The following is a 24,106-nucleotide window of genomic DNA, read 5'->3' as shown; positions in this document are numbered from 1 at the left end:
ATTTTTTTCCGCAGGCTTTCTGCTTATGATCATTTTAAATGCTTGACTTTGCCATCTCAGTGATCTTCTTTTAATACAGTTTTCCTTCAACGTGTAATCAAATTACATGGTAATAATAAATGAAAAAAAATGCAGGCATTGTTTTAGTTGCTTGTTAATTGCTCGTTTAATTAGAATGCTCACTAATTTGCAAAATGCAGGTTCTGACAATGGGTTTCATAGTCATTACTACAAATTGGTCAGGTTTTCCTGTAATTTCTTTGAGTGGATTCTCATGATTTAACTGAGAACCATGTGAAAATTCTCCCAATTAGTTGAAGTGTCTAGGCTCAGGATGAAATAATGTGACCTGATTTTTTTAGCTCTGACCTCTCTGGAGTGTTTCAGAGTGTGTTGAGCCTATAGTGTAATCACTCAATAGCATGTATGACTGAATGCTGGTCTGAGCTGGGCTGTTATTTTGTTATATGCTTTCCCTTATCGTTAGTTTGTGCCTGTGCACTTTAAACATTTGAAGAATGCTACAAATGCTTAGCCCTGTAATATTCCTTCTGGCAGGCATCAAAGTGAACAAACTACAGACTTCTCTGTAGTTCATTGGAATTCACTCTCTACAGCGTGAGCCATTGAAAATGGCACAAATATAAGCATTTTCTTTTATCATTTTAATAGATTTTCTTGTCAATTGTTTCAACAACTTTGACTGCAATGCTTTTGTTCTTCCATGGTCACAAAAGAAACATCACAGACATACTGGAGATGGGTATGACATAAAAGGAGCTTTTCTCAGGCTCAAGCATATATTTGTGAGAAAGTAGGGGCTTCCCTGAGACAACATTTTTGGAGATAGTTGGATGTTATATAAATCCAGTGCTAAATACACACTTAAGCTTTGGAGCTAGATAGAAAAAGAGATTTTTTGCACATGGAATTCAGATACTGAGCTGCTTTTTCCTCTCTCTTTCTCCCTGTTTCTTCTTTCTTTTTTGTTTTTCTTATAAATTAGGATGAAAAGTTGAAGTAGTGATAATTTGGAGGGGATTAATAATTTCAAACAATATGGAACTGGCAATGTCAAAAAGTGTTCCTCCACAGAAATTATTTTTGACCTTTTTTTTTCCCTTTGAAGAAGTTGTCACTCTCTTCTAGGAAATAATTTGTTAAGATAAAATTCTATTTTATGCTGTAAAAACATTGTATTCAAAAATGTTACCTTAGCTATACATACACTGAACATGGAGTTTTTTTTAAATATACCAACTCTGCTTTTACGTACTGCACACAGCTCACCATCAGTTATATTGAATCACTGGTGCCCACCAGCGAACGCCAAAAGCAACTGATGCGCCAGTATTGCTTTGAATGTGACTGTCCTCTCTGCCAGGATCAAGAAAAGGTAGGTTGAGTGAAGAAATTCCTTGCCAATGAAACAGAATTTTCCGAGGCCTGTCAGCAGCTTCCCTTCCTTTACGTAATACTTATCTTTTGCTATGAATCGAATAGCTAGAATAGAGAATAAAATGACCCCTGGCCTCAGTGTTGTTTGTGTTCCTATGAAAGACAAACGTGAAGGAAAGAAAAGCAGGAAATGTTGACAACATAAGAATAATTTCTTGCTAAAACATGCATTGTTCATAAAGCTAGGAACCACTTTCAGTTCCGAGATGTGGTTTGGATCATTTTTGAGATTCAAGGACTTCTGAACATGAGAGTTAACATGACTTTAAGCTGAAAAGAAGGGATTATTTTTTTCTATTTGAAAGAATAATCTTGGAACTTTAACTGAAGCCACTTGTCTGATGTTGCAGGAAGGCTGTGCTCATCCTCATAATAATGTTAAATTAATTCTGAGAAAACACCTGCATCAATAATTTTCAAGAGCTACCAGACATATTCAGCAGTAGTTAGAGAGGGTGGTGAGCCTCCTTGGATGACTGTAGTTTTTATGGTCTCTTTCACAAGTTCTTGGAGTAGCTTGTCAGTAGTTGTAGTAGATAAAATTTTGTTCAGCATAAACTTTTACTAGGGTTCAGCCTAGCCTGGTTTAATTATATTCTAGGTTTCTTCATATTTATACAGCCTGGCCAGAATAATTTTGTCTCCAAGCCTCATGAGGTCAAATGGAATACGCAAAATGAGGCTGGCTTCATAGCAGTTTACACACTTTGTCCCTCTAGTTATATGTACACTTGTTCTTATTTTCACAAATGCCTGTTTTGGGTGAGTCACTTGCCATAGCTAAATGTGTTCCCAGTATATTAGAAATGGTAAGAAAGTTATGATGAAAATGTGATTCCAAGGAGCATGGTATGATTCATGAAATAATTGCTGTACAGAAAAAAAAACAAACAAAACCCCACATCAAAGTTTAAACTCTGTTTTGGGTGGGACAGTTGTGTGTCTGTAGTTGTGTTCAAGGCAAAGTATCAAGGCAAAAGCATTTATCCTTTGATTCATCAGTAAGCAGTTCAAAAAAGAGAACACAGAAAAGTTTCAGGTTTATGACATAACCCTAAATTACTTGCTGTCCGTGTGCAAAAGTTGTTGGCGTTCTGTGCCTGATCAAGATTGCTGCAATGCTACTTGGAGGCAGTGAAGGGAAGACGTCTTTTTGTCTTTCTTTCAAAGATGCTAACTCAAGTGCCATGAAATCTTAGATTAGTTTTGGGGAAAGGTATCCTCACAGATGCAATGACAATTAAGAAAAGTAAGCAAGCTAAAGAATCTTTAAGGATTGCTTAACAGTTTGTGAAAGGGTAGACAAGTGGTGTAAAGACCATTCAGCATGTGGAATGTTTTAAGAGACAAGATCCACAGGCTGGAGTGCACTTCACTATAAGAGTCAACATACAACATCAAAAAATATTGTAGTGAAATTATATGTGCATATATTGATGAAAACAAAAGTCTCATACATAGGTTAAAAATAATTAATGATTTTCTCTCTTTGAAAATTTTAACTGTTGTTTGAGTTCATCTTCTATATATCTTTTTCGACCATTGTCAAAATTCCCTGTGGGGATAATATTGCAAAATGTTAGGAAAGCTCTTTGTGACTGCATTCTGAAATTCTGTACTTCCCTCATTGTTACCATATAAAGAGGTCTGTGAAGGACTAGGAACCTCATGTCAGCTTTGTCTGTTGATGTCTATGAAGAAGACATTTTTATCCTCAGCCTCAGTCTAGGATGATTAGATATAATCTGCAGTAGTCCTCATAGTACTGCGTTTTATTTCTCTGTGACAGAGATTTTATAAATACAACTGTTTACATGACTAATTTGGAAACACAGATTTTTATTTTTTCCCATTAATCTCAGACACTGTCAGTAAGCTGAGAGGCATGTAACACTGCAGCTACAATGGAGATAATATTTTTGGAAATTCTGGGGTTTTTAAATTACAGAATGACTGGATTTAGATGCTTAAAAGTCATTCAATAATATCTGTGCTGAAATACCCCTGATACTGAGACAAATTTCCAAGACATCTTGGAAAATTTTTAAAAGGCAAAGTCTTTGTGAACAGAACAGAGAACTGCTGCAACTTTGCGTCATCAAGGGTGGCAGATTCAACATTGTGATTCAACAAATATGATCAGCTAACAGTAAATTCCCAGATTACAACATTGCTTGTAAATACCATGATTTAGTCAAGAGTGATCCATCTCATAAAACTTTGTTATAGGTAAAATTGCAAATTCCAGTTCGACTTTAGGCCTTCAAATAAGTTCTTGGGTGTTGGGGATTTTTTTCAGTTGTAGTCATCTCATCAAAAAAGTTAGAATCCTTTTTCTAAGAACCACTTATAGAGATCATAGCTTCTTCTTATTTCCAAGTTCCAGTCTTGCTGAGTGTGCATCCTAGCTGCTGAGCACATACTAGGGACCAAGGAAAGCAGACAAATCACTCTTGAGATGCACACATCAACTTACAGTAAAACTATAGAATAGAATCATCTAGGTTGGAAGGGACCTTCAAGATCATCTAGTCCAACCATCAACCTAACTCTGACAAAAAAACCATCACTAATCCATGTCCCCCAGCACCATGTCAACCTGTCTTTTGAACACCTCCAGGGATGGTGCCTCAACCACTTCCCTGGGCAGCCCATTCCAATGCTTGATAACCCTTTCAGTGTAAAAATTCTTCCTAATATCCAACCTGAACCTCCCCTGGCACAACTTGAGGCTGTTTCCTCTAGTCCTGTTGCCTGTGACTTGGGAGAAGAGACCGACCCCCGCCTCTCTACAACCTCCTTTCAGGTAGTTATAGAGAGCAATAAGGTCCCCCCTCAGCCTCCTTTTCTCTAGGCTGAGAAAGTCATATCCATTGTAGCTTTTATTCTATATCTTCTATATCTTTTGTAATGTTTCTAAAGCGATCCTGAGAATTCTATAGGAAGTATACCTTAAAGTTTATATGAAGGGCATATAAACCTTATATGTATTGGTACTTAGTTACATGTGAGCTTATTTATTCATATTTATAAAAATACTTTGCAAGTTTCTCATCAGTGAAGTTAATGTCTCCTGCTGTATTTTCTAAAGGCTTGTTCATTTAGAGTTACATGCTCAAGTGAAGAAGGAAGATGGTATCAAGTTTCTACTCTCAAGTCAGTTACTGACTTCATGAGTGACCTTGGGTAATTCATTTTAAGCTACCGTTTCAGTTGGTGCTAAACAGATTTTTGACTAGAAACCAGACCAATCTGTCTAAATCAGGGACCATTTTTTGGTGAATGTTCTGTGAAGCTCTGTTTTGCTCATTTTCCCCAAATGCAGCATTAAGATGGCAATTTACTTCTGCTGAATGTTCTGATGTCCAAAGAATGCTGCATTTTCTAAGATCTTTTACCTTTAACTGATAGGTTTGTTTTAATGAGAATAATTTCTTCAAGTGGAATGGTTTGAGACTTAGTTGAGGTTTAACTGTGTGCTTTATGCAGTTCCCATTAACCTGTGGTATCTTAGTGCTGTAAAAAAAATAATGAAAAAAAAAAGGTCATATTTAACCTCAGAGACCTCTACATGAGCAAATAACAGATTTAGTCTACAAAATGCTACTAATTTCTCCTAACTTTATTTAAGTATCTAATCCAAGCCAGTTTTTAGCCTCCCTTTCTACCCAAACAAAAGACAAACGGCTCATTCATAATATGTTGCAGTAGAAATCTATGAAAACTGCAATGAATATAAAAGAGGTTAAAGGAATTCCTTTGAGTAAATGCCTGCACTTTAGACAGATAAAGTCGGGCGAAATAAATTATGGTGATCCATGAAGTATATATGAACACAAAATCAAGAATCACATGATTATGTTTCTGTGCTGGCTGACACGGGTAGCAGAGTGCAGTTGCAAGTATGTATGTTTCAGCACACTTAGCATCCAGATTGTCAGTAAAAGCTGATTATGCGGATCACTTCAAGCATTTGTGTCTGGCTGTAGCCAAATATATCTTACAGCCAGTGTCACTGCTTCTTCACTGTTACATTTGCTAAAATTGATTAAACTTAGGTAGTAGTTACATCATACTAGAATCACATGGTTTAGCTATGCATACAAACAAGAGTAATGTGTCAAAGTGCTCTTCTGCCATTCTAGATTACATGATTCTGTGTGGGCTTTTTCTAATATTTCAGGTCTCTGATGACCTATGATTTAAGAGACAACTTATCTATTAAGAAATATTCTTTATTTCTTGTTTACTGTAGTATTTTATGTCACAAATGTATAAAACAGCAAAATTCACTCCAACACCAGCAATGACTTTAAAATTCACAGTCACTTGGTCTTTTTAGCTAGATGCAGCAAGTTCATACAGCATAAGAATCTTCCCTAACCCCTGCCTAAGCATATACAATTCACTTGCACAATTGTCTAGATCTGAGACTGTAATACGGCAAAGTCCAGATTTTCAGGTACATTTATGCTGCAGCCCAACCACTGGGACCTTGTTGAAGTGGTTGAAGTTGAGCATCAACTTCAGCTGATGCACACTGGCATGCTCAGTGTGAACAGACACAGCCCTAGACCAAATGGAGAGGTCCATGCCTGTGCAGTCACAATTGCATTGCATATCATGGGAGCAAACGTTCCTCACTGGTCATTGCTGATGAAAGGACTTCAAAGTGAATCTCTGCACAGCCATGGAATAATCCAGGTGCATACCTGTCATCAAGGAGGAGAAAATGTGGAGGCAGACAGTAGCAACTAGCTGGACCTTTGGATCTCAAATAATTTTCGGTGCCTGGGCCTCAATGTCAGCTGCATTTTGATTCTAAGAGGTCATACCATAATGCTTACCAGTCTCTCTTAGCAGCTGGTCAAGCAGCTTGGCTGCTGATTTGACAAGGGAAGAGTAGCAAGTGCTAACACATCAATGTCAACTGGTTAAGAAAAGATTAAGGTGCACCTTTTGGAAATACAGTTACTGCCAAATTCAATAGCAGAAGCTACAAATCTAACCAATATTTTTAATTGATTTTGGCCCAAGTTGAAAAAAAAAAATAATCAGGAAGTAGAAGAGGAAAAATACCATGTCTTTCTAAAAGTCACTCATAGAATATTTCTTGGGTGTCAGTACTCTGTTATTGCTACTGTAATGTCTTCAGTTCATTGTATCTCTGACAGCTTTATACATTATTATTTGCTCCATTTTAAGATCAATCTCCACTCTAATTAGGAAATGTGTGCCTTCCTAAAAGCTGAACTCCTGGCAATGTGTTACCATTCCAGCACATAAAAGCCCCTTACATTAGTTGTAATTAAAGATGGGATTACATTGATGACAAACATTTTAAATGGAGAACAGTTTTTTCCACAGTCATGAGCCAGGGTATTGTTCACATTCTACATTTTCAGCCAAGGATTTCAGGGAGAATTGTGCTTATAGAATCACTTTGTTATTAGTCGTCTTTCTCCTTTGGAGCCAGGATTTAATATTTTAGTCTATCTTGGTTTTTGGAAGGCTTTTATTTATTACAAGGTCAAGAGCAATGGGTTTGAATCTGAATCATTTTTATATTTGGCCAGTATTTGATAGTTGCCAAAGCTAATAATAACATAATGCCAGTAAGTACGTTATTCCTTTAATCAGTTTATTGCTTTGCTTAGTACTTATTTATATTGCAACCTGAGTTTTGGTAGAGAACATCGTAAGTCCAGTTTCCAACTCAAGGACTCTCAAAATTAGGTCCTCTGAACAGCAGCCAAGCCATCTACATAAAAATGTCACCTGCAATTCTTTAGCTGGTATTGCATTTCCATATATCTACCAGCTCTTTTATAAAAAAAGTGACTAAGTTCCTGAAAACTTCCTACTAGAAGTTTTGACGTTCTATTCCTATCCTAGGAAACAACACAGTTGTAGTTTAGGAATTTCATCAAATGTAAATGGTCTTCTATGTCAGTTGATGAAATTTGTTGCTAGAGCATATATCTGTGGTTGACTTGCCTCATGGAGGTTGAATCCCATTGAAGAATATGTGCTTAAATCACAGAGGCATTAATACATGAAGAATATTATTATGGACTGTTGTTTTGAATTAGCATGTAAAGGCTTCATTTATGATCAGTGTACTGGTGTTAGTACAAAAATATCATCCCTCCCTCAGGGAACGTATATTTAGGACACAGGAAATACAAAATTGCATGCTAAGAAGCGCCTTTTTAGATTGCTGAATTGTCAAGTTCCAGAAGTTTGTGTCCCAGTTTCCCCAATATTTATTTATTTTCAGCCGTTTAAATTCTCACTAAGTTTTACAAGAATGATATGAAAGGTGAGATCTCCAAATTAATTCAAATGATAAAGCCTGAGAAGCAAGGTTTAAATATCATTGTTGAAAACAAGCCTATTCATACAGCTAACTGAACATAAAGTTTCTTGATCAAAGCAAAGAGTAAAGTAGGAGCATCTGTATCTGTAGTCATGATTCTAAGGTACTTGCTAAGTACTGAGGTACTAAGGGTGTGTTAAGGAAAAAAAAAAAGGATCAGGACTTTGTTCTACAAAATGCTGGTTTACTCCATTTCCTATCAAAAGATAGGGTTTGCAATAGTTTATTTTAGAAATTGTCTCTTCGTTCCTCATCTTCTTTTTACTGTTTTGCCACTAGAACTGCCTTTGAAGCAAACTACAGAGGGAAGTCAGGCCAGAGCTCAATCATAATTCACCCACCTACCCTTTCAGCCCAACGTTAGCATAACCACTGTGTACAAAAGCCAGTGGCAGTAATTAGCAGCCCACTGGGACACAATGCTAATTCTTTCCATAGGTAGTTGGCTGATTAACATCTCCTTCCTTGTGGCAAGACATTTGGTAGTGACATAAAGCCTGGATATGTTCCTGAAATGCAACAGTCAGTCTAACACTCTTCTGTTCCCTTTCAGAGGATCTTACCCTCTTGGGATGTATTTCCAAACAGCCAAGGACAGAGGCCGTTTTTTTTTTTTCTAGTGCCAAAAATGACACTGAAAACCAAGGCAACCAATTCTAATTTCTGGGCTCTCTTGTTCATTAACAAAGGCGTCATCTCTTCAGCTTCTTAGCATTTCTTACATGACTTCTGAGGCTTCTTCCATCTTTCAACACTGTAATATTTTTCCATCAAAGGGCAGTCCCACAGCCAGTGTCAGACGATGACAAATGGACTGTGATCAGTTTTCCATGACAATTTACCTCTCCCAGTTCCTTCGGGACTGCCTCAGTATGCTCTGGTCACAACTTGGCAGCAGTCAGCTGGAGCTCACTTGGGTTGTCAAAGGTCACAGAAAAGATACTGCTGTTCTTATAAACAGACAGGAGTTGAGAGCTGTATGCAGACTCCTTTCTTGTTCAGGGGATCCTTAATAGGGAAGTCTGCATCAATTTGGTCCAACAATTTTGTATTTCAAGCTGATGCAGGAGTTAGAGTGTGGCACTCTCCTGGGAGCCCGGCCTTCTGCTCATCTGAGGGGAGCAGAATCTCATTCCTTTCTGACCCAGCCTTATAAGAAGAAATTTATATCTTTTGGCAGATTTTAAGCAGAGACACGTTTTTGCCAAGGGAAGGGAATCTGCTCTCATCACTGTGTCAGGCTCTAGTGGATATATTTAAGTGCCCAGCTATCAGTGTTCCCCCTTTCCAGACATCCAGCTTCCTTGGGATGGTCATTAGAGCTAGTTATTACTGTTATTATGCTTGATAAAACAAAGTATTAGCTTCATTGCTTTGTCTATTGTCCCAGTTTTCTGATAATTCCAATGAAAGGAACAATGAGTGGTTTTGTAAAACAGACTTGTGCACAGTGGGCCCTGATCATCATTTTGCTTTATATGGGTTAAGAATGGGTTAAGAAAAAGTCTGGAAAAAAATTTCATCTAGTAATCCAGATTTTAATATGGTAGTCTGTCCCATTGTTAAATCTATGAACTAAACAATCTCCTTAACCTGTCTACTTGCAGGTGTATTCTGTGATCCATTTCACTGCAATTACTTTATGTGGTGAAGTGGACATGTTCTACACTGCAAAAAAAAGAGATCTTAAAAGGAAAAGCTATATTATATATGCATATATTGTATGCATATGTGTATGGGTACATGTATGGAACAGACGGACAATTTTGAAGATATTGTACCTTTTTAGTGAGCAATATATTATACACAGAGTACATTTTGGTGGCTGTTGTCTTTTGCTGCTATTTTTTTGTGTTTTTTGGTAAATAATGTACTGCCCTGTTTCATATTTCCCTCTATAAAATAGATACAGAAATGCCCGGTATATAAATAACATTAAAAAGATGTATTATTCTTTAGAATATCTCAGTATGAAACTTACTACAAAGATGTTGTTGTTTCCCATGCCACATTGTGGAAGTGCATCTTTCACTCTACTCTTCTTATTTAAATGAAGATAGCATTTCTGTCATCTGCCTCTAAACTTTTAGACACTTCACAAGCCAAATGTTATTTTTAATTTTATTTTTCAAAGATTGATTTATTGATTGATTTAGGACCCTCTAGCAAGGTCATCAGGTATCATGACTTCATTCAAATTTCTTTTTGACAGTGTAATTCTTCAAAGTTTGGGGCTCTGGCTGAATTTTTAGGAAGCATCAAAGCGTAAGAAAGAGCCTGATTTTTCAGGCTCTTCAGTGCCTAAATCAGTTCCAGTCCTTAAATAATATTCTCTGAAGTCTATTCAAGCCAGAATGAGCTCATCTGAATAGCAAGGAAGTCTATAACTTTTGAGACTGTAAAACTGCAGACTGAATGCTTTGGATTGAAAAATTGCTATGGTAAGCAATGTGCCAATAATTTAATAACACAATAATGCAGTAATTAAAGCTGTAGTTACAAATTTTGCATTTGTGAGCTTTATTTTTAGCCATGAATAGGAACTTTCTGTTGTGTAAAAGGCAGCAGGCTTGACAAGGCTGAATTTACTGTAGCCATGCGAGTTACAGCAGAGGACTGTGTAATTTGTTGACCCATTGCAGGATGTCCTGCTATTTTCCACAAGACTGCCCGGTGAATTGTATGAAAGCCGTTGATTACACTGCAAACAGTGATTTGAATTGGGGAGCTTGGTAAAACAGTGTATCCCAACTCTACCCAAAGATTTACCTGACCACAGTCATTAAGAAAAATATGTTGCTGCATCATATTGCCTTAGAAAAGATAAGGCATGAAACTTTGCCTTAGTCAGTGCTGACAAGTGCTGGATATAAACTAGAGTTTCTGCACTTTCTTTGACAAGATCTAGACAACTAAATTTTACTCTCAAAATATTTATGGTGTACACCCTTATGTTAAGTTTGCATCATTTCCATGCACAAAATGAGTCCTGAGCTTTGAAAGCTTTTGATAAGATTCTAGCTACTGCCTAATAATACCGTAGTTTGAATCTATAGACATTTGGTATAGGGGAGAAAGATGCTGTGAAGTTTTCACTAGTACGTTGTATGTGGTTAATGAAGGTAGGAATCCATGCAAAGTGAGCTGGTTCTCCCCTACCCCAAACCCTCAGCTGCAAAAGAAATTTTAAAAAGGAGGGGTTGAGATAGCATGCTTTTTAGAGGGGTGATGTTCATCCATCTGATTAGGAAAAATATTTTAGGAAAACAGTGTTTATAAGCGATGAGTGAAGCACTTAGTGGAGAGTACTTACCAGGAGACAGAGAGATACATTACTAGTACCATGAACTGTTTTGGAAAATTGGAAATCCAATATAAATTATGCATCACTAGATTATGTTGTTCCAGCAGGTCCCATAAACAGTTGCTTACACGTGAGTCAGGAGGTCTAACTTTCAGTACACGTTTTGTGATCTAGTCTGCCTCTCCTTGCTTTGAGTCACCTTGGCCAATCACCATTGATTGCTGAGTCACCTAAAAACTTGTAACGACAGTCAGCAGGAACCAGCTGTGTGATAGCTATTCAAACAGCAGATGAAGGCCCTGAGAAATATTTAAAGGCCTTATAATAGTTTCCGTGACATTATTACATTTTAGAGAATGTCCTTTTCTCTCTCTGGGTTGTGGACATTTTCCTGTTTTTTCTGACAGTGACTAAAATGTCCATATTATTGAATCAGAATAATAGAGTACTAGAAAAGTACTGGAAACAGTTTGTTTCAAGCACTCATTTGCCTTATGGAGTGTTTCTAGCTGCTTCCTGTAAAGACTGGAAGAACCTCTACTAGTTTAAGTTGGTGTTAGTTAGACGATAGTCAATAATAATTCTCCAAAGTAGAAGTTCTTGAAATGACTAAAACACTGTACAAAATCTTTTAAAGGTATTTGCATACTGCTCCTTTGGTTATATGAAACTAATATGCAGCTAGGGGACGATCAAATTTGTTGGCAAAATTCTAGAGGAGGAAACTCCACATGCTGTGCTCTCTGAAGAGCTGCAGTTGAACAAAATTAATTCAACCTTTTTTTATTCATGACTTCAAAAAACTTGGAGACTGGTCAGTGTGGATTTGGGCATTGACACTGAATATTCAAGCAACGTGCTAGTGAGTTAGGCAGTCAATTTTTATCAGCACTCTAGGAATTGCCACTTTCACTTGGTATCTGTCAAATATTTTAAGGTATGGAGTAGATTGATCAACTGTGTGCGATCTTAACCATGTTTCATGTGCTTTTCAAAACCATAAACTCCCTGTATTTCATACCCATTCATTCAGAAAACATATACTGCAGTAAATATTGGTATTTTACATTGCAGTATACATTACAAAACATAACTAGTATAGATACCATATTATCATGTGATATATCATGCATTTAGATATTAAATAGTTTTTATATTAGTATTCAAAATAAATATCTAACTTCATGTCAGTATATCTTCAGTTAGAACCAATAATTCAATGGGCACAAATTCTTCAAATCCCTGAAGCATAAATTGAACTTTGATACACAAATACCTACACCTCTACTTAGTGAAGTGTTTAGTCATTCACATAATTATTAACTTTAATGGGATTTATGCATGCATATAAACTTAAGTACATTTTTCAATGCACTGATTAATGTGGATTGGATTATGGATTGTGAATACCTAAGTATTCTGAGGATTTCGGACCTACATATCTCTTTTCAGCCACTAAATGTCCTCAGTGGCACTCTGTGTCTCCACAGGTTGCAGAATTAAGGAATAAAGCAGATTTGCCTTATAGCTGTCAGTTTGTTTGATAAGATAGAACTAGAGATTGCCTTAAAAAATGAGTAATGTCTAAGACAACCTGCAATACCAGCCTCACAATTGCTAGGGATTAGGCTGAACAGTATCCTTCCTCAGGTAACCAATTACCCACAGGGTTTTTTTTGACTGATGCTGGAGATGGTGATGGAATTACAAACATGCCAAGAAATTTTGGGTGGTCTGGCATATTTCTCCCTATTTCTCTGATGCTATGCTGTAAATAGTTTCCTTTGCTTTTCCTCCCATCCTCTGGCTTTTATGAGTTGATAAATAGGGAACTTCAATTTATATCTCTTCCCATGTTCCAATCAATTTTTATTTTGGTTTGTAACCTGTGCAGCTTGGATAGGAATTTTGCAGTCATCTCTAAACGCCTAAAATCAGGACGTTTATAAAGGCAGTGCTGTTACAGACACAAAACTCAGTCCTCTTGCTCATGGAATAAACCGCAACTTCCGTCGTCTCGGCTGGGAGTAGGCACTGGGGTTTTGGGCCTGCAAAGTTCCAGTCATCCCCAGGGATTTGAGCTGTGTGCAGCACTAGGATTTTGTAAAACAGTACAGAGAAAAGGCAATGAAAAGAACTATGATAGCCCTAGTGTAATTATGACTCCTTTTTCACCAGAAGGAGTAGTATTTAAGGTATCTAATTTACAAATAAATATGGGAAATGCTTTGTTGAGCGACCAGAATGACCAACACTTAACTGTAATGACTTCAGAATGTGTTAAATGCACGTGCCTTTCATTTGAAGAGTCCCCAGGTCCAGGCAAAATGCTATGGTGAAGATTAGCTGTGTATTAGCCCTGTGTATTGTTTATATTTTGACAGCTCTCTTTAGATACTATCTTGCTTTCTTGCTAAATTGCCTGGCATTCTTGTATGCTGCTTTTTATGCTGCTGAGAGGAAATACTGTCTGTAATGTTATTTGCTTAGGTTTTTATCACAAAGAGTGCATGTAAAACACAAAAGCTTTAATAATAACACTTTATCTCTGAGCATTATTGGTCTTTTTAGAAATTCAGTTGGGCTGTGGTGTTCAAGACTGATGAAAGCTTTGAGCTTTTTTGGTGTCTTTTGTCTTATTACAGGAATTTATACATATGCGTTCTAAATATATATACACTTGTGGTGAGTTGACCCTGGTTGGACACCAGGTGCCAACCAAATCTGCTTTATCACTCCCCTCCTCAACTGGACAGGGGAGAAAAAATATATGAAAGGCTCATGGGTCGAGATAAGGACAGGGAGATCCCTCAGCAACTACCATCACAGGCAAAACAGACTCAACTTTGGGAAATTAATTTATTACCAATCAAAATCAGAGTAGGATAATGAGACAATAAAAACTAAATCTTAACATGCATTCCCCCCACCCCTCCCGTCTTCCTGGGCTTAACTTCATTCCTGATTTCTCTACCTCCTCCCCTTCAGCGGCGCAGGGGGACGAGGGACGGGGATTGCAGTTAGTTTATCACAGGTTTCTGCCACTTCTTCCTCCTCAGGGGGAGGACTTCTCACACTCTTCCCCTGCTCCAGCGTGGGGTTCCTCCCACAGGAGACAGTGTTCCACAAACTTCTCCAACATGAGTCCCTCCCACAGGCAGCAGTTCTTCACAAACTGCTCCAGCGTGGGTCCTTTTCACAGGGTGCAATCTTAAGGAGCAGCCTGCTCCAGAGTGAGTCCCCCACAGGGTCACAAGTCCTGCCAGCAAACCTGCTCCAGTGTGGGCTTCTCTCTGCATGGGTCCACAGGTCCTGCCAGGAGCCTGCTCCGTCATGGGCTTTCCTTAGAGCCACAGCCTCCTTTGGGAGGCCGCTCTGGCAGATACCCACTTGCTGTGGGTGGGAGGTCCTCCACAGGCTGCAGGTGGATATCTGCTCCACCATTAACCCCCTGCACAGCAACTTGTTTTCCCCTTCTTAAGTATGTTATCCCAGAAGCGGTACCACCATCACTGACGGGCTCGGCCTTGGCCAGCGGCAGGTCTGTCTTGGAGCCGGCTGGCATTGGCTCTATCAGACAGGGGAGAAGCTTGTAGCAGCTTCTCACAGAAGCCACCACTGTAGCCCCCCCGCTACCAAAACAATGCCATGCAAACCCACTACAACACTCTAAAGGTTGTTCTGACAACACACTTCAACATTAAATCACTGTAATCATCAGTTATATATAATGCTTACCAAATAGTTTCAGAGTGTGTCCATAATAAGCCTGTTTCTACAGTACCCAGCATTTTCATGAATGAATTGGAAGTAATTGCAAAATCATTACCAGTAAAATTCATAGATGACAAAGACTGAGAGAATAATAAACACTTATGAGAACAGGTAAATAATACAGAGTAACTGGAATTGCTTGGTAAATTAGACCCGTTGAAATATAATGCACAACCACTGCAAAGGTAGAACACATGTTCCACATCTGATTTGAGGATCTACAGCTATGATTTATTTCACCATATCTCAGACAGCTACAGTGTAAATGTCGGCATCTGGGTTAGTTACTCTAGACTTCCTTTATGGATAAAATGAAGAAAAATGAGCACACTTTGACTCTTATTCATCTGATGTATTTTTGGAGCCTGCTTTAGGATAATACAAATTACACCCTGAGAGTGTCTCTTTTTCTCTGTCAAATAGAAGGTAGCCCAAAATACTACACTTGGTCAGATGAATCTCAGCGTGGGTACCTGAGTAGAAATGGAAAACATTGTGTTCTCCTCTGGCAAAGAAGACTAATGTAACCCTTGAATCTGTAGGCAGGGCAGTCAGTAGGAAGAGGGATGTCATTTTACTTCAATATAAAACATTTATGAGATTGCCTCTCTAATATACGATATACAGATGCAGTGATCTTTGAAAAGGCTGTTTAAAAATGTGTGTGTCTAAAAAAACCATAGAAATAGCTGAAGTGGGATTGCAATGGGTAAGAGTGGAGTATGAGTATGAGTCTGACAAAAATGCAGTTACTGTTTTTGGTGTGTAGAGCTGTGAGCCTGACAGATATTAGTCTTGCAACTGGAGAGGTTGAGAACTGTTGGTCTATTTGCTCCTCTCTTAATTTATACTTTTAGACTTAATTAAATCTAAGGTATTATTGGGATAAACATCTTAGTCCTATTTAATTTTATTAAATGGAACTACTTCTGAAAATGGACTTGCTGCTCTTAATTTTCTCTTTATGAAAAGCATCTCATTTTAATAAATTTCCCACAGTTGTTTTCGATGCCTCTTTTTAGTCTTTTAAAATTTCTGAGTAAATACTGTAATGTTATATCTAAGTTGGATAAAGTTAAGGGAAGGTTATTCATACTGCCATGTGAAGATCTTTTGCACTAATTGTATGCAGGGTCTGGGGAAACCTTCATCTTGATTTGAATGCCTAAGTAGAGCACTTAAACGTGAATGGTGTGAACAACTTAAATTTTTCAATACCTATACAATTTAGATTATTACTAGCCTGTGCAGTTCTTATGCACTTCCAGATACCGGAGTCAGTAATCCGTGAAGAGCTGGTATTGATTATGTGAGGTAATGTAGCCTGCCTAATACTGAGCAATGTACTGCACGGCTGCAATATGGCATCCAACTGCAATGTGTCTTATTGTGCTGTCAGAATTCAAAACTAAAAATTACAAATTCAATTAGTTCAGAAGCCAAGTTCACCACCTCCCAATAGCCTCACACAGAACACAACATTGTTTTTGTCTGCAGACAGAGTAGCTTTGGAATTGCCGTGTGTCCCGTTGGCGCTCTTCAGAGCCATATGACAGCAAACACGAGGTCTTCTCTTCTGACAGCTCGGCTCCTGGTCAGGGCAACCTTGTTGGAAAGGATTGTTGAACTGGCATTTATGGAGCTGGCATTATTTTTCATGGGACAGGATAGAGGAGCTTTCAAAACTTCAGAAATCACATTTAAACCTTGCTTTGTGCACTGATCATTTCACACACTTGTAGTTCTTAACAAAGTACATTTGCAAGTGTGAAGGTGAGTGAAATCCTCAGCTGAAGCTGTAGGCTTCTATAAACCACAGCCCTTATAATAATAGATGAGGGGTCTTTGATTCTGAATTTAAACTTCATCCAATATACAAATATAAATCCAGCCCAGGTTCCAGTGTGGAGTCAAACTCTAGTACCACAGGTTGCTTTGCAATAGCCTGTGCTTCCCAGTGAGTATACATTCTTCAGCTATACAGTCTTCTATCACAAACTGCTGTTCCACCACAAAACTGCAGCTTCAAAGTTGAGCACAAATTATCTACGGAAATGAGAAAGACTGAAAATGTTTTATAACAGATGACCTCAGATATTTTGGTAAACTGCTCAAGTGTGCTTTCTCTTGCTGTACCTGTAGTTGCATGCACCTGTGATTGCCCGACAGGTCCTTGTACCCTGTTTGCTCTGAAGCACTCAAGTCACAAATTCAGGTTACCTGCAGTACAGCAACTTACATATCACATTTTTTTATTGACATTTTTCTTCGTCTTACTGAAAGTGAAGCTTCAGAAGATCTGCAATATCTTCTATTCATTTAATGCTTTCCTTTTGCTGCCAGATATAAAACAATGAGTTATTTGGTTTACTAGAAACATATGTTCAGTAGTTGCTGCACTTTTAAATAGAATCAGAAATAGAAAATTGTTGTTTATGCTTTCAGAGCTTAAAGTATGAGATCTGTTTTAAAATGTCATGCCCTAATTTAAATGTGTCTAAGCTCTTCTGACACCTTCTGCAAACAAAGCCTAAGAAAACCTCTTTTGATTTCAACCCATCAAGTTGATCAGAATTGTTCTGTGAGATGCACATCTCAAGTTGCCACTTAAATTTTTAGAAATTAAGCAAATGGTAAGCCATGGTCAGCAATTTATGTGAAATACTCGGATATTTAAGGTATTTGCACTCTTGTATACCATTTGTGTATTTAGAAGAGAAGATACTAATCATAGAAAAGCGTAGACCTTGTTTTTTACTCCTCTCAGGGCAGCCTGGCACTCCAGTACCCCCTACAAAGCTTTGCTCATTTCTGCCTATATGGGACTGGACACCTGAACACTGGAAATAGACACATAATGAGGATGCCCTTGGACCTACTTCTTATAGGAGGAAGGCTGGGAAGAAGAAAAAGATGTGTAGGAGTTAATTATTGTTTGGAGTTTCCTGTCCCCACCTCTCCCTTCTGTGGAGGGAGGAGGGGAGAGCTTCACGGTTCCTCTCTGTGGCAAATCTCTGGCTTGCTTTTCTACCTCCATCTGTGAGGAGACAGATTAACTTTGTAGAGAAGACAGAAAATCTGTGTCCTATTTCTATCCTGTGGCCTAGGTATGAAAGAAGGACTAGCCCTTAATCAACCTTTTCAACGTTCAGGATATTTTTGGAGGTGCAGTGTATTACTGGTGAGCAATTCTGGGGCCACGGGAGTGTATTTGGGCCGAGAGGGCAATGACGCTGACTGGGTGACATATGCTTGTTTTGATAACAGAGAGATCTCTCAGAGAATGTGCTGTCTGTGGGGGAATATTTAAACATTCAGGATTTTAAATGTTGGGATAGCAAAGAACAGTGACTGCTGACATTGCTTGCAAAAGCGGTGGCACTTGAATAGGTAGGGAGCACTTTTAGGGAGTATAAGAAACAGAAGAGTAGTCAGGGGAAGAGGGGTAGTGTGAAGTAACAGGAAGGAAAGAGAAAAATGTATCTGTACTTTGAAGATTATAGTCCTTTCTAAGGGGAGTTCAGTTAAGGATGGGATGTGTTCAGAACACTAGGATAGCAGAAGAGAGAGATATCTTAAAAATTCTTACAAACGACATGGGAGCAAAGGAGTAGGAAGGAATGGGGCAAGTGAACATTTGTAAATGCATATTTCTGTGGTGGTTGATATCTGTAATTGTTTCAGGAGACAGTGCTGTTATAATAAATCTTTCTATCACTTAAAGCCAGAACCGCAGAACATTTTACATTTGGTCACTATGCAAACAGATTATAATCCTCATCAGATATCCCCTGGTTTTCTTATTTTGTCTCTCTTTTGTTATAGCTTTGCTATAAGTGATTATATCTTCATTTTTGTAAGTGTCACTAATGGAACCTAAACTTTGTAAAACTGCATAATATTTAAAGCTAATACTGACATTTAGTCATGTATTATGTACCACAGACTATTTATATGAGCATTTACAGGATGCACTGGAAAGAGCTGATCATGTTTGTTCTCAGACTCCTGAAACAAAGATTGCAATGACTATCTACAAATTTAAAAGTCTGGAGAATAATTGGATATAAAAGCTGCAAGTATTCTGAAAGGAAAACAAAAAATGTTGTTGTTCTGATCTACAAGCTATAGAAATTATGATGTTCAAGCAAATATTTAAAAAAATTAATCTTGTTCTTGCATCCTTTATACAGCAAAATTACTGTGAAATTTAGAGTAGGAAAAATGGTTCTTTATGTCAGGAAGATTTTGCTTTACAGAATATTTTGCATTTGCCCCTTTTGAAGAGCCAAATAGATTTCAAGGGTAGAATTTTGTCTCGTTGGATTCATAGATTCATAGATTGGTCCAGGCCGGAAGGGACCTCCAAAGGTCATCTAGTCCGACCTCCCCGCAGTCAGCAGGGACACCTCCTACTAGACCAGGTTGCCCAGGGCCTCGTCGAGCTTCACCTTGAATATCTCAAGGGAAGGGGCCTCAACCACCTCCCTGGGCAACCTGTTCCAGTGTTCCACCACCCTCATGGTAAAGAATTTTTTCCTAATATCCAATCTAAATCTCCCCTTCTCCAACTTAAAACCATTGCCCCTCGTCCTGTCGCTGCAGGCCTTTGTAAACAGACCCTCTCCAGCCTTCCTGTAGGCCCCCCTCAGGTACTGGAAGGCCGCTATGAGGTCTCCCCGGAGCCTCCTTTTCTCCAAGCTAAACAACCCCAGCTCCCTCAGTCTGTCCTCACAGGAGAGGTGCTCCAGCCCCCTGATCATTTTTGGTGGCCCTCCTCTGGACCCGCTCCATCAGGTCCATGTCCTTTCTATATTGAGGGCTCCAGACCTGCACACAGTACTCCAGGTGAGGTCTCACCAGAGCAGAGTAAAGTGGATTGTGTGGGTGAGTCTTTGTTTTTTATTTTCCCTAACTAAATTCAAGATGTGAGATGTCAGGTGTGAAGAGTTTAGCTTATAGCTTGTTTTACTAGAAGGACCAAATATAACTGGAAATTGCTCCATCTAAAGGATTTGAAGTACAGGTCTAAGTAGTCAGGGATAGGTAGTCCAAGGAATAGGTAGACCATGGAGTTTTCCAGAAAGCTTCAGTGTTAAGATGACAGTTCCCCAAGTGTGTTTTTTCAAGAAAGCTGTAGTAGCACCTGCCATGGTATTGGTAGCATAGAGAGATGGAGTTGAAATGTTGCTGTTGCATGTTAACTCACGTTTTAATGAACAAGTTTCCTCTGCACATGCTTGAAGTAAGTGGAAAGCAGGTGCTGGAACCATCTTCCATCTGGAATAATTGCTCAAAAGAAGTCACAGCATCAATTTTATCTTTCCTTGCGCTCTAGATTGTGGGTTCAGCTAGCACATCCAGTGATGCTTCTGCCTCCAATGGATTGTACCTGTGTTATTAAGAGTATTGCGAGGTTGTGTTCTTGCCATGGAGAAGCATGTGTTGCAGCCATCTTTTCTGCTTTCCCCATGAGACTTCAACACCTCATTTTTCTCCAGCATGCCTCCGTGTGTGAAAGCTGAATTGAAAAGAGTGCCAGTTTCAGCCATCATAAAGTTGTCATGCATTTTTGTGACTAGATTATCTAGTCTAATTATTTTTTAGACCAAGACACAAATATTTTGTTTTTCTGAAGAACAAACTCTTACGTTTAGTGTCAATGTTAGAAATAAGGAAAATAATTAGGCACGAGTCGCTAACTCTTCCTTCTTTTTCAAAAGCCTCTTCCTCTTCTTCAGCTAGGGTTCTCCTTTTCTACAGATGAAAAAAGCCTTTCTGCCGTTGTTGTTGGCAGCTCTGCACACCTGGAGGTTTGACTGGGAACATGTTCTGAAAAGAGATGCTTTGAATGGGTGTTACTCTGTGGAAAGCTAAATCTCCCATAGCTGTTACGGCCATGCTCTTAGATTAAATTAAACAGTTTGGCATAACTATTAATCACTTCAATTATTTCCATAATTCCAACTCCAAGGCAGCTTTGTATTTTTAGCTGGCTTAGTCATATCACATGGCCATGACTTTCAAGGTATTGTCCAAGGGAGAGAAAAAATTTACTTGGAAAAAGCTTATTAGGCCAGAAGACGGAAGTGTTCTCAGTGACAAGCCCTGCTGGTTATTTTGCAGTCCCTGCTTGGCTGCCTGTTTGGTAGCAGCCTCCGTGCCTTGAACTAGAGTGTTGTTTAGGAAAGGACAGGACTTCTTTGGTATATGAAAATCTGATGAAGAATAGTAGAGGTGTAAAAGGCCCAGCTAGCCTTGTCTTTGCTTGTTCTTATGTAAGCCAATCCCCCAAATGCCACATTTTGCGAACATTGTCTCATTGAAACCTGTGACTTAAATCCTTCCCAGAGCTGGGCATCCTGCCCAGCTCACTTCATCCTAAAGTCTCTTACAAAAGGATAAAGACCATGAATCCAGAGAGGGCTGGGAGATTATTGGTCCAACAGACACTTCCTATTCTCTACCTGGATATGAAGCCAGTAATGACTTAGCCCTGTGCACTGGTGTAAAGGTTAGAGGAAGCCCCAACCTTGCACTGCTTTGTGTTGTTAATGAAATGCTAGAAGACAATGAAAAGCAACTCAAAAGACTGCACAAGAAAGAGAAAGATTAATCCTGTGTCAATGAACACTTTAACCTGATTCATCCATATGTCCCACTGTGTGCAAAGCGAGCCCTAATGATGCATCAGTCATTGCCTGTAACAACTGTATGGTTGGTTTTTTTCTTCACCTATAAATCTGTCCCAATTCCCATGTTTCTGAGGTTTTATTTGTAAGGCTTACAGCATGTTACAGAAATACTGACAATTATACTTGGGCCAGTGGGAAAAGATAGCTTAAAAGAATTTTTCTTTTTCAGGTAGCTCCTTAAACCTAAAACTTCACAGACATTATTATTAGTATTTTACAGGCCAGATTTACCTTTTGGATCAATCAGTGAGCAGTGCTTGATCTACAAAGATGTTTTAGAGACAAATTATTACAGGTTAATAGGTTGAGTTCTGAAATCAGTGGTAGAGGTTACATTAAAGCTAACAGATTCAGGGGAAGTCTGTCACAATGCTGGGTATGTACATTAACTGTGCTGATAAAATTTCTACAGTACAAGCTTGTTTATCCTAACATTCACCTTATGCCTTCTGATGGCAAATTCAGCTATGAACACAATTACTTCCAGGTGATCTTTTTGATCAGAGAACTGATTGTAGGGGAAGTACACATGCAAAATCCAGTGGGGTCAGGCTGCCCTTCTTGTAAGGCTCTACAGAATGGTGGGGCAGCTGAGACCAATCTTGATTTAATCTTCATTTACTCATCCCAGGAATACACAGAGGTCTGCTATTTCATGGAGCAGATAGAAAGACAAAACTGCAAATCAAATGTGAAAGTCAGTGCTGATTCTCACTATAAATATTTTCTGTTCTGAATTTATGGTAAATAAGGAGCAGTGGAATAAGAAAATTATGCAGTTCTAGACAGATACAGATTACAGGCTTTTTAACAGAGGTAATCCTGTGATGCCCAGTGATCATCAGTTGCTTACAACGTGCTTGGATAGATTTTCACGCACCGTCTCTGTTCATCTCCAAGCCCCCACCCCTGCTGAAGGCTGTTTTTTTTAGAACTGTATTTAAAATATTCCTGAAAGAATTTGCACTTACAAACCCTTTTGTGAGCAGCAGGGCCTTTTATAAGGAGAGAGCGAGAGATAATGAACTGCAGTGTCTTAAAGGCCAGATTTTTAAAGGTGTTTAAATGCTGACAGTGATGGAAATTTAGTATCTAGATGCTTTTGGAAATCCCACAAGATGCTCAACTGTGTCTGTAGATGCATTAATAAATTTGTTCCAAATGGTTTGCCTAGGGAAACAAAGGTTAAAAGGGAAACTTACTGCTGTAGCCATTAAACATTTTTGCCTTCTTTATGACAAACTGATGGGAAAATATAACTGTTTATCAAATCTGATGGAATAGGGAAAAAATAGCAATGAGTTATAAAAGAAAGCTGAAGTTCATCTTTTTCTGAGTAGTAGACTTCTCCTGTAAACTCATGCTTATAACTGTAATGGATGAAGGTAGACTCCCACTGTTTATAAAGTCTCTATAATCACCACATGGTTCATCAAAATTATTTGCTAAATCCTTTCTACAGTGTGGTAGAGGATCTGTGAAGTATTAGGTAGCAGGTCTTTGAGAGAATTTGATCTTCTCAATGCATTTGGGTAGTAAAAATCACATGCTATTATTTCTCTTTTCTGGTTGATCATAGGTCTTGTTGCAAAACTTGTATCTGGTTTGAGTATTTAGTGTTTCCAAGTTTGCATTAATCTTTCTTTATATCTTTTTTTTTCTTGATATCTTTCATCTGCTTGCAAACATAGGGTGAGTATGAATGCCAGGTGAAATGATTTTTTGTGTATTTACAAAAAAAAGTGATGCAATCCCCACAAGCAGCTTTAGTTAGTGTAATTTTTTTACCGTGGTTTTCATCATTACTGCGTATTCTCAGTTTACTGTTTTTCTCATCAAATACTTTTGTTTCCATTAACCAGGATGCTGAGAAATTGGCTGGTGAAGAGCATGCCTGGAAAGAAGTCAAAGATGCTGTAAATGAAATGAGATATCCAAAATCGAAAGAAGGTATCCTTTCAGTGACAGGCTACAGTCTGTCAGTCACTTGTGAAAACAATCCAAAGAGCCCCTTAATAAGCTATTCATCTTTTGAGATTTATTTCCTAAAGTTTTACATTTTTATGTTGTTTTAAAATGTATTTTTAATTCATTTGATGTTTAAACCATGTCATATTCTTAATTGTATTAAAAATAATAGAGTTTCTAATTATTTGGACTGGAACTGCTTCATGGCAGGGATAGTAGGTACCTAGAATTTGAAGGGATATTTTGGCTCAGGTTTAGACTTCTGCCATCACAGCCTACCACTTCATATAAATCCATTTCTAAATGAAATAAAGCTTAATTTGGAATGTTGTTAAATTCTTTGTCCCGTTAGTCCAGTTGTGAACATTTCTAGGTTCTCATTCTTTGCTCAACAAGGACTATAACAAGGACATAATCAGAGTCAGGTTCACTGCAAACATAGAATCATAATAAGTTATAATAATAGATAATTAAGCAAATTGAATGAGATGATCTTGCACTAATAAACAGAACTGGAGCCTAATGGCC

General features: G+C 38.3%; 1 protein-coding gene across 3 annotated transcripts in view; it reads left to right on the top strand.

The window, feature by feature from the left end:
• The window catches only part of SMYD3 (SET and MYND domain containing 3), a 422,465-nt gene that overhangs the window by 343,579 nt on the left and 54,780 nt on the right, over window positions 1-24,106 (top strand). For 2 of the 3 annotated variants that reach the window (XM_074168178.1, XM_074168177.1), the window contains 2 exons: window positions 1,286-1,396; window positions 23,473-23,560. In XM_074168178.1, the coding sequence (XP_074024279.1) occupies window positions 1,286-1,396; window positions 23,473-23,560 (199 nt within the window). The remainder of the gene's footprint in view (window positions 1-1,285; window positions 1,397-23,472; window positions 23,561-24,106) is intronic. The other variant, XM_074168179.1, reaches the window with a different exon arrangement.

Source organism: Numenius arquata, chromosome 2 (assembly GCF_964106895.1).
Source record: "Numenius arquata chromosome 2, bNumArq3.hap1.1, whole genome shotgun sequence".
Classification (NCBI taxonomy): domain Eukaryota; kingdom Metazoa; phylum Chordata; class Aves; order Charadriiformes; family Scolopacidae; genus Numenius; species Numenius arquata.
This window is presented reverse-complemented; position numbering and strand designations above follow the sequence as displayed.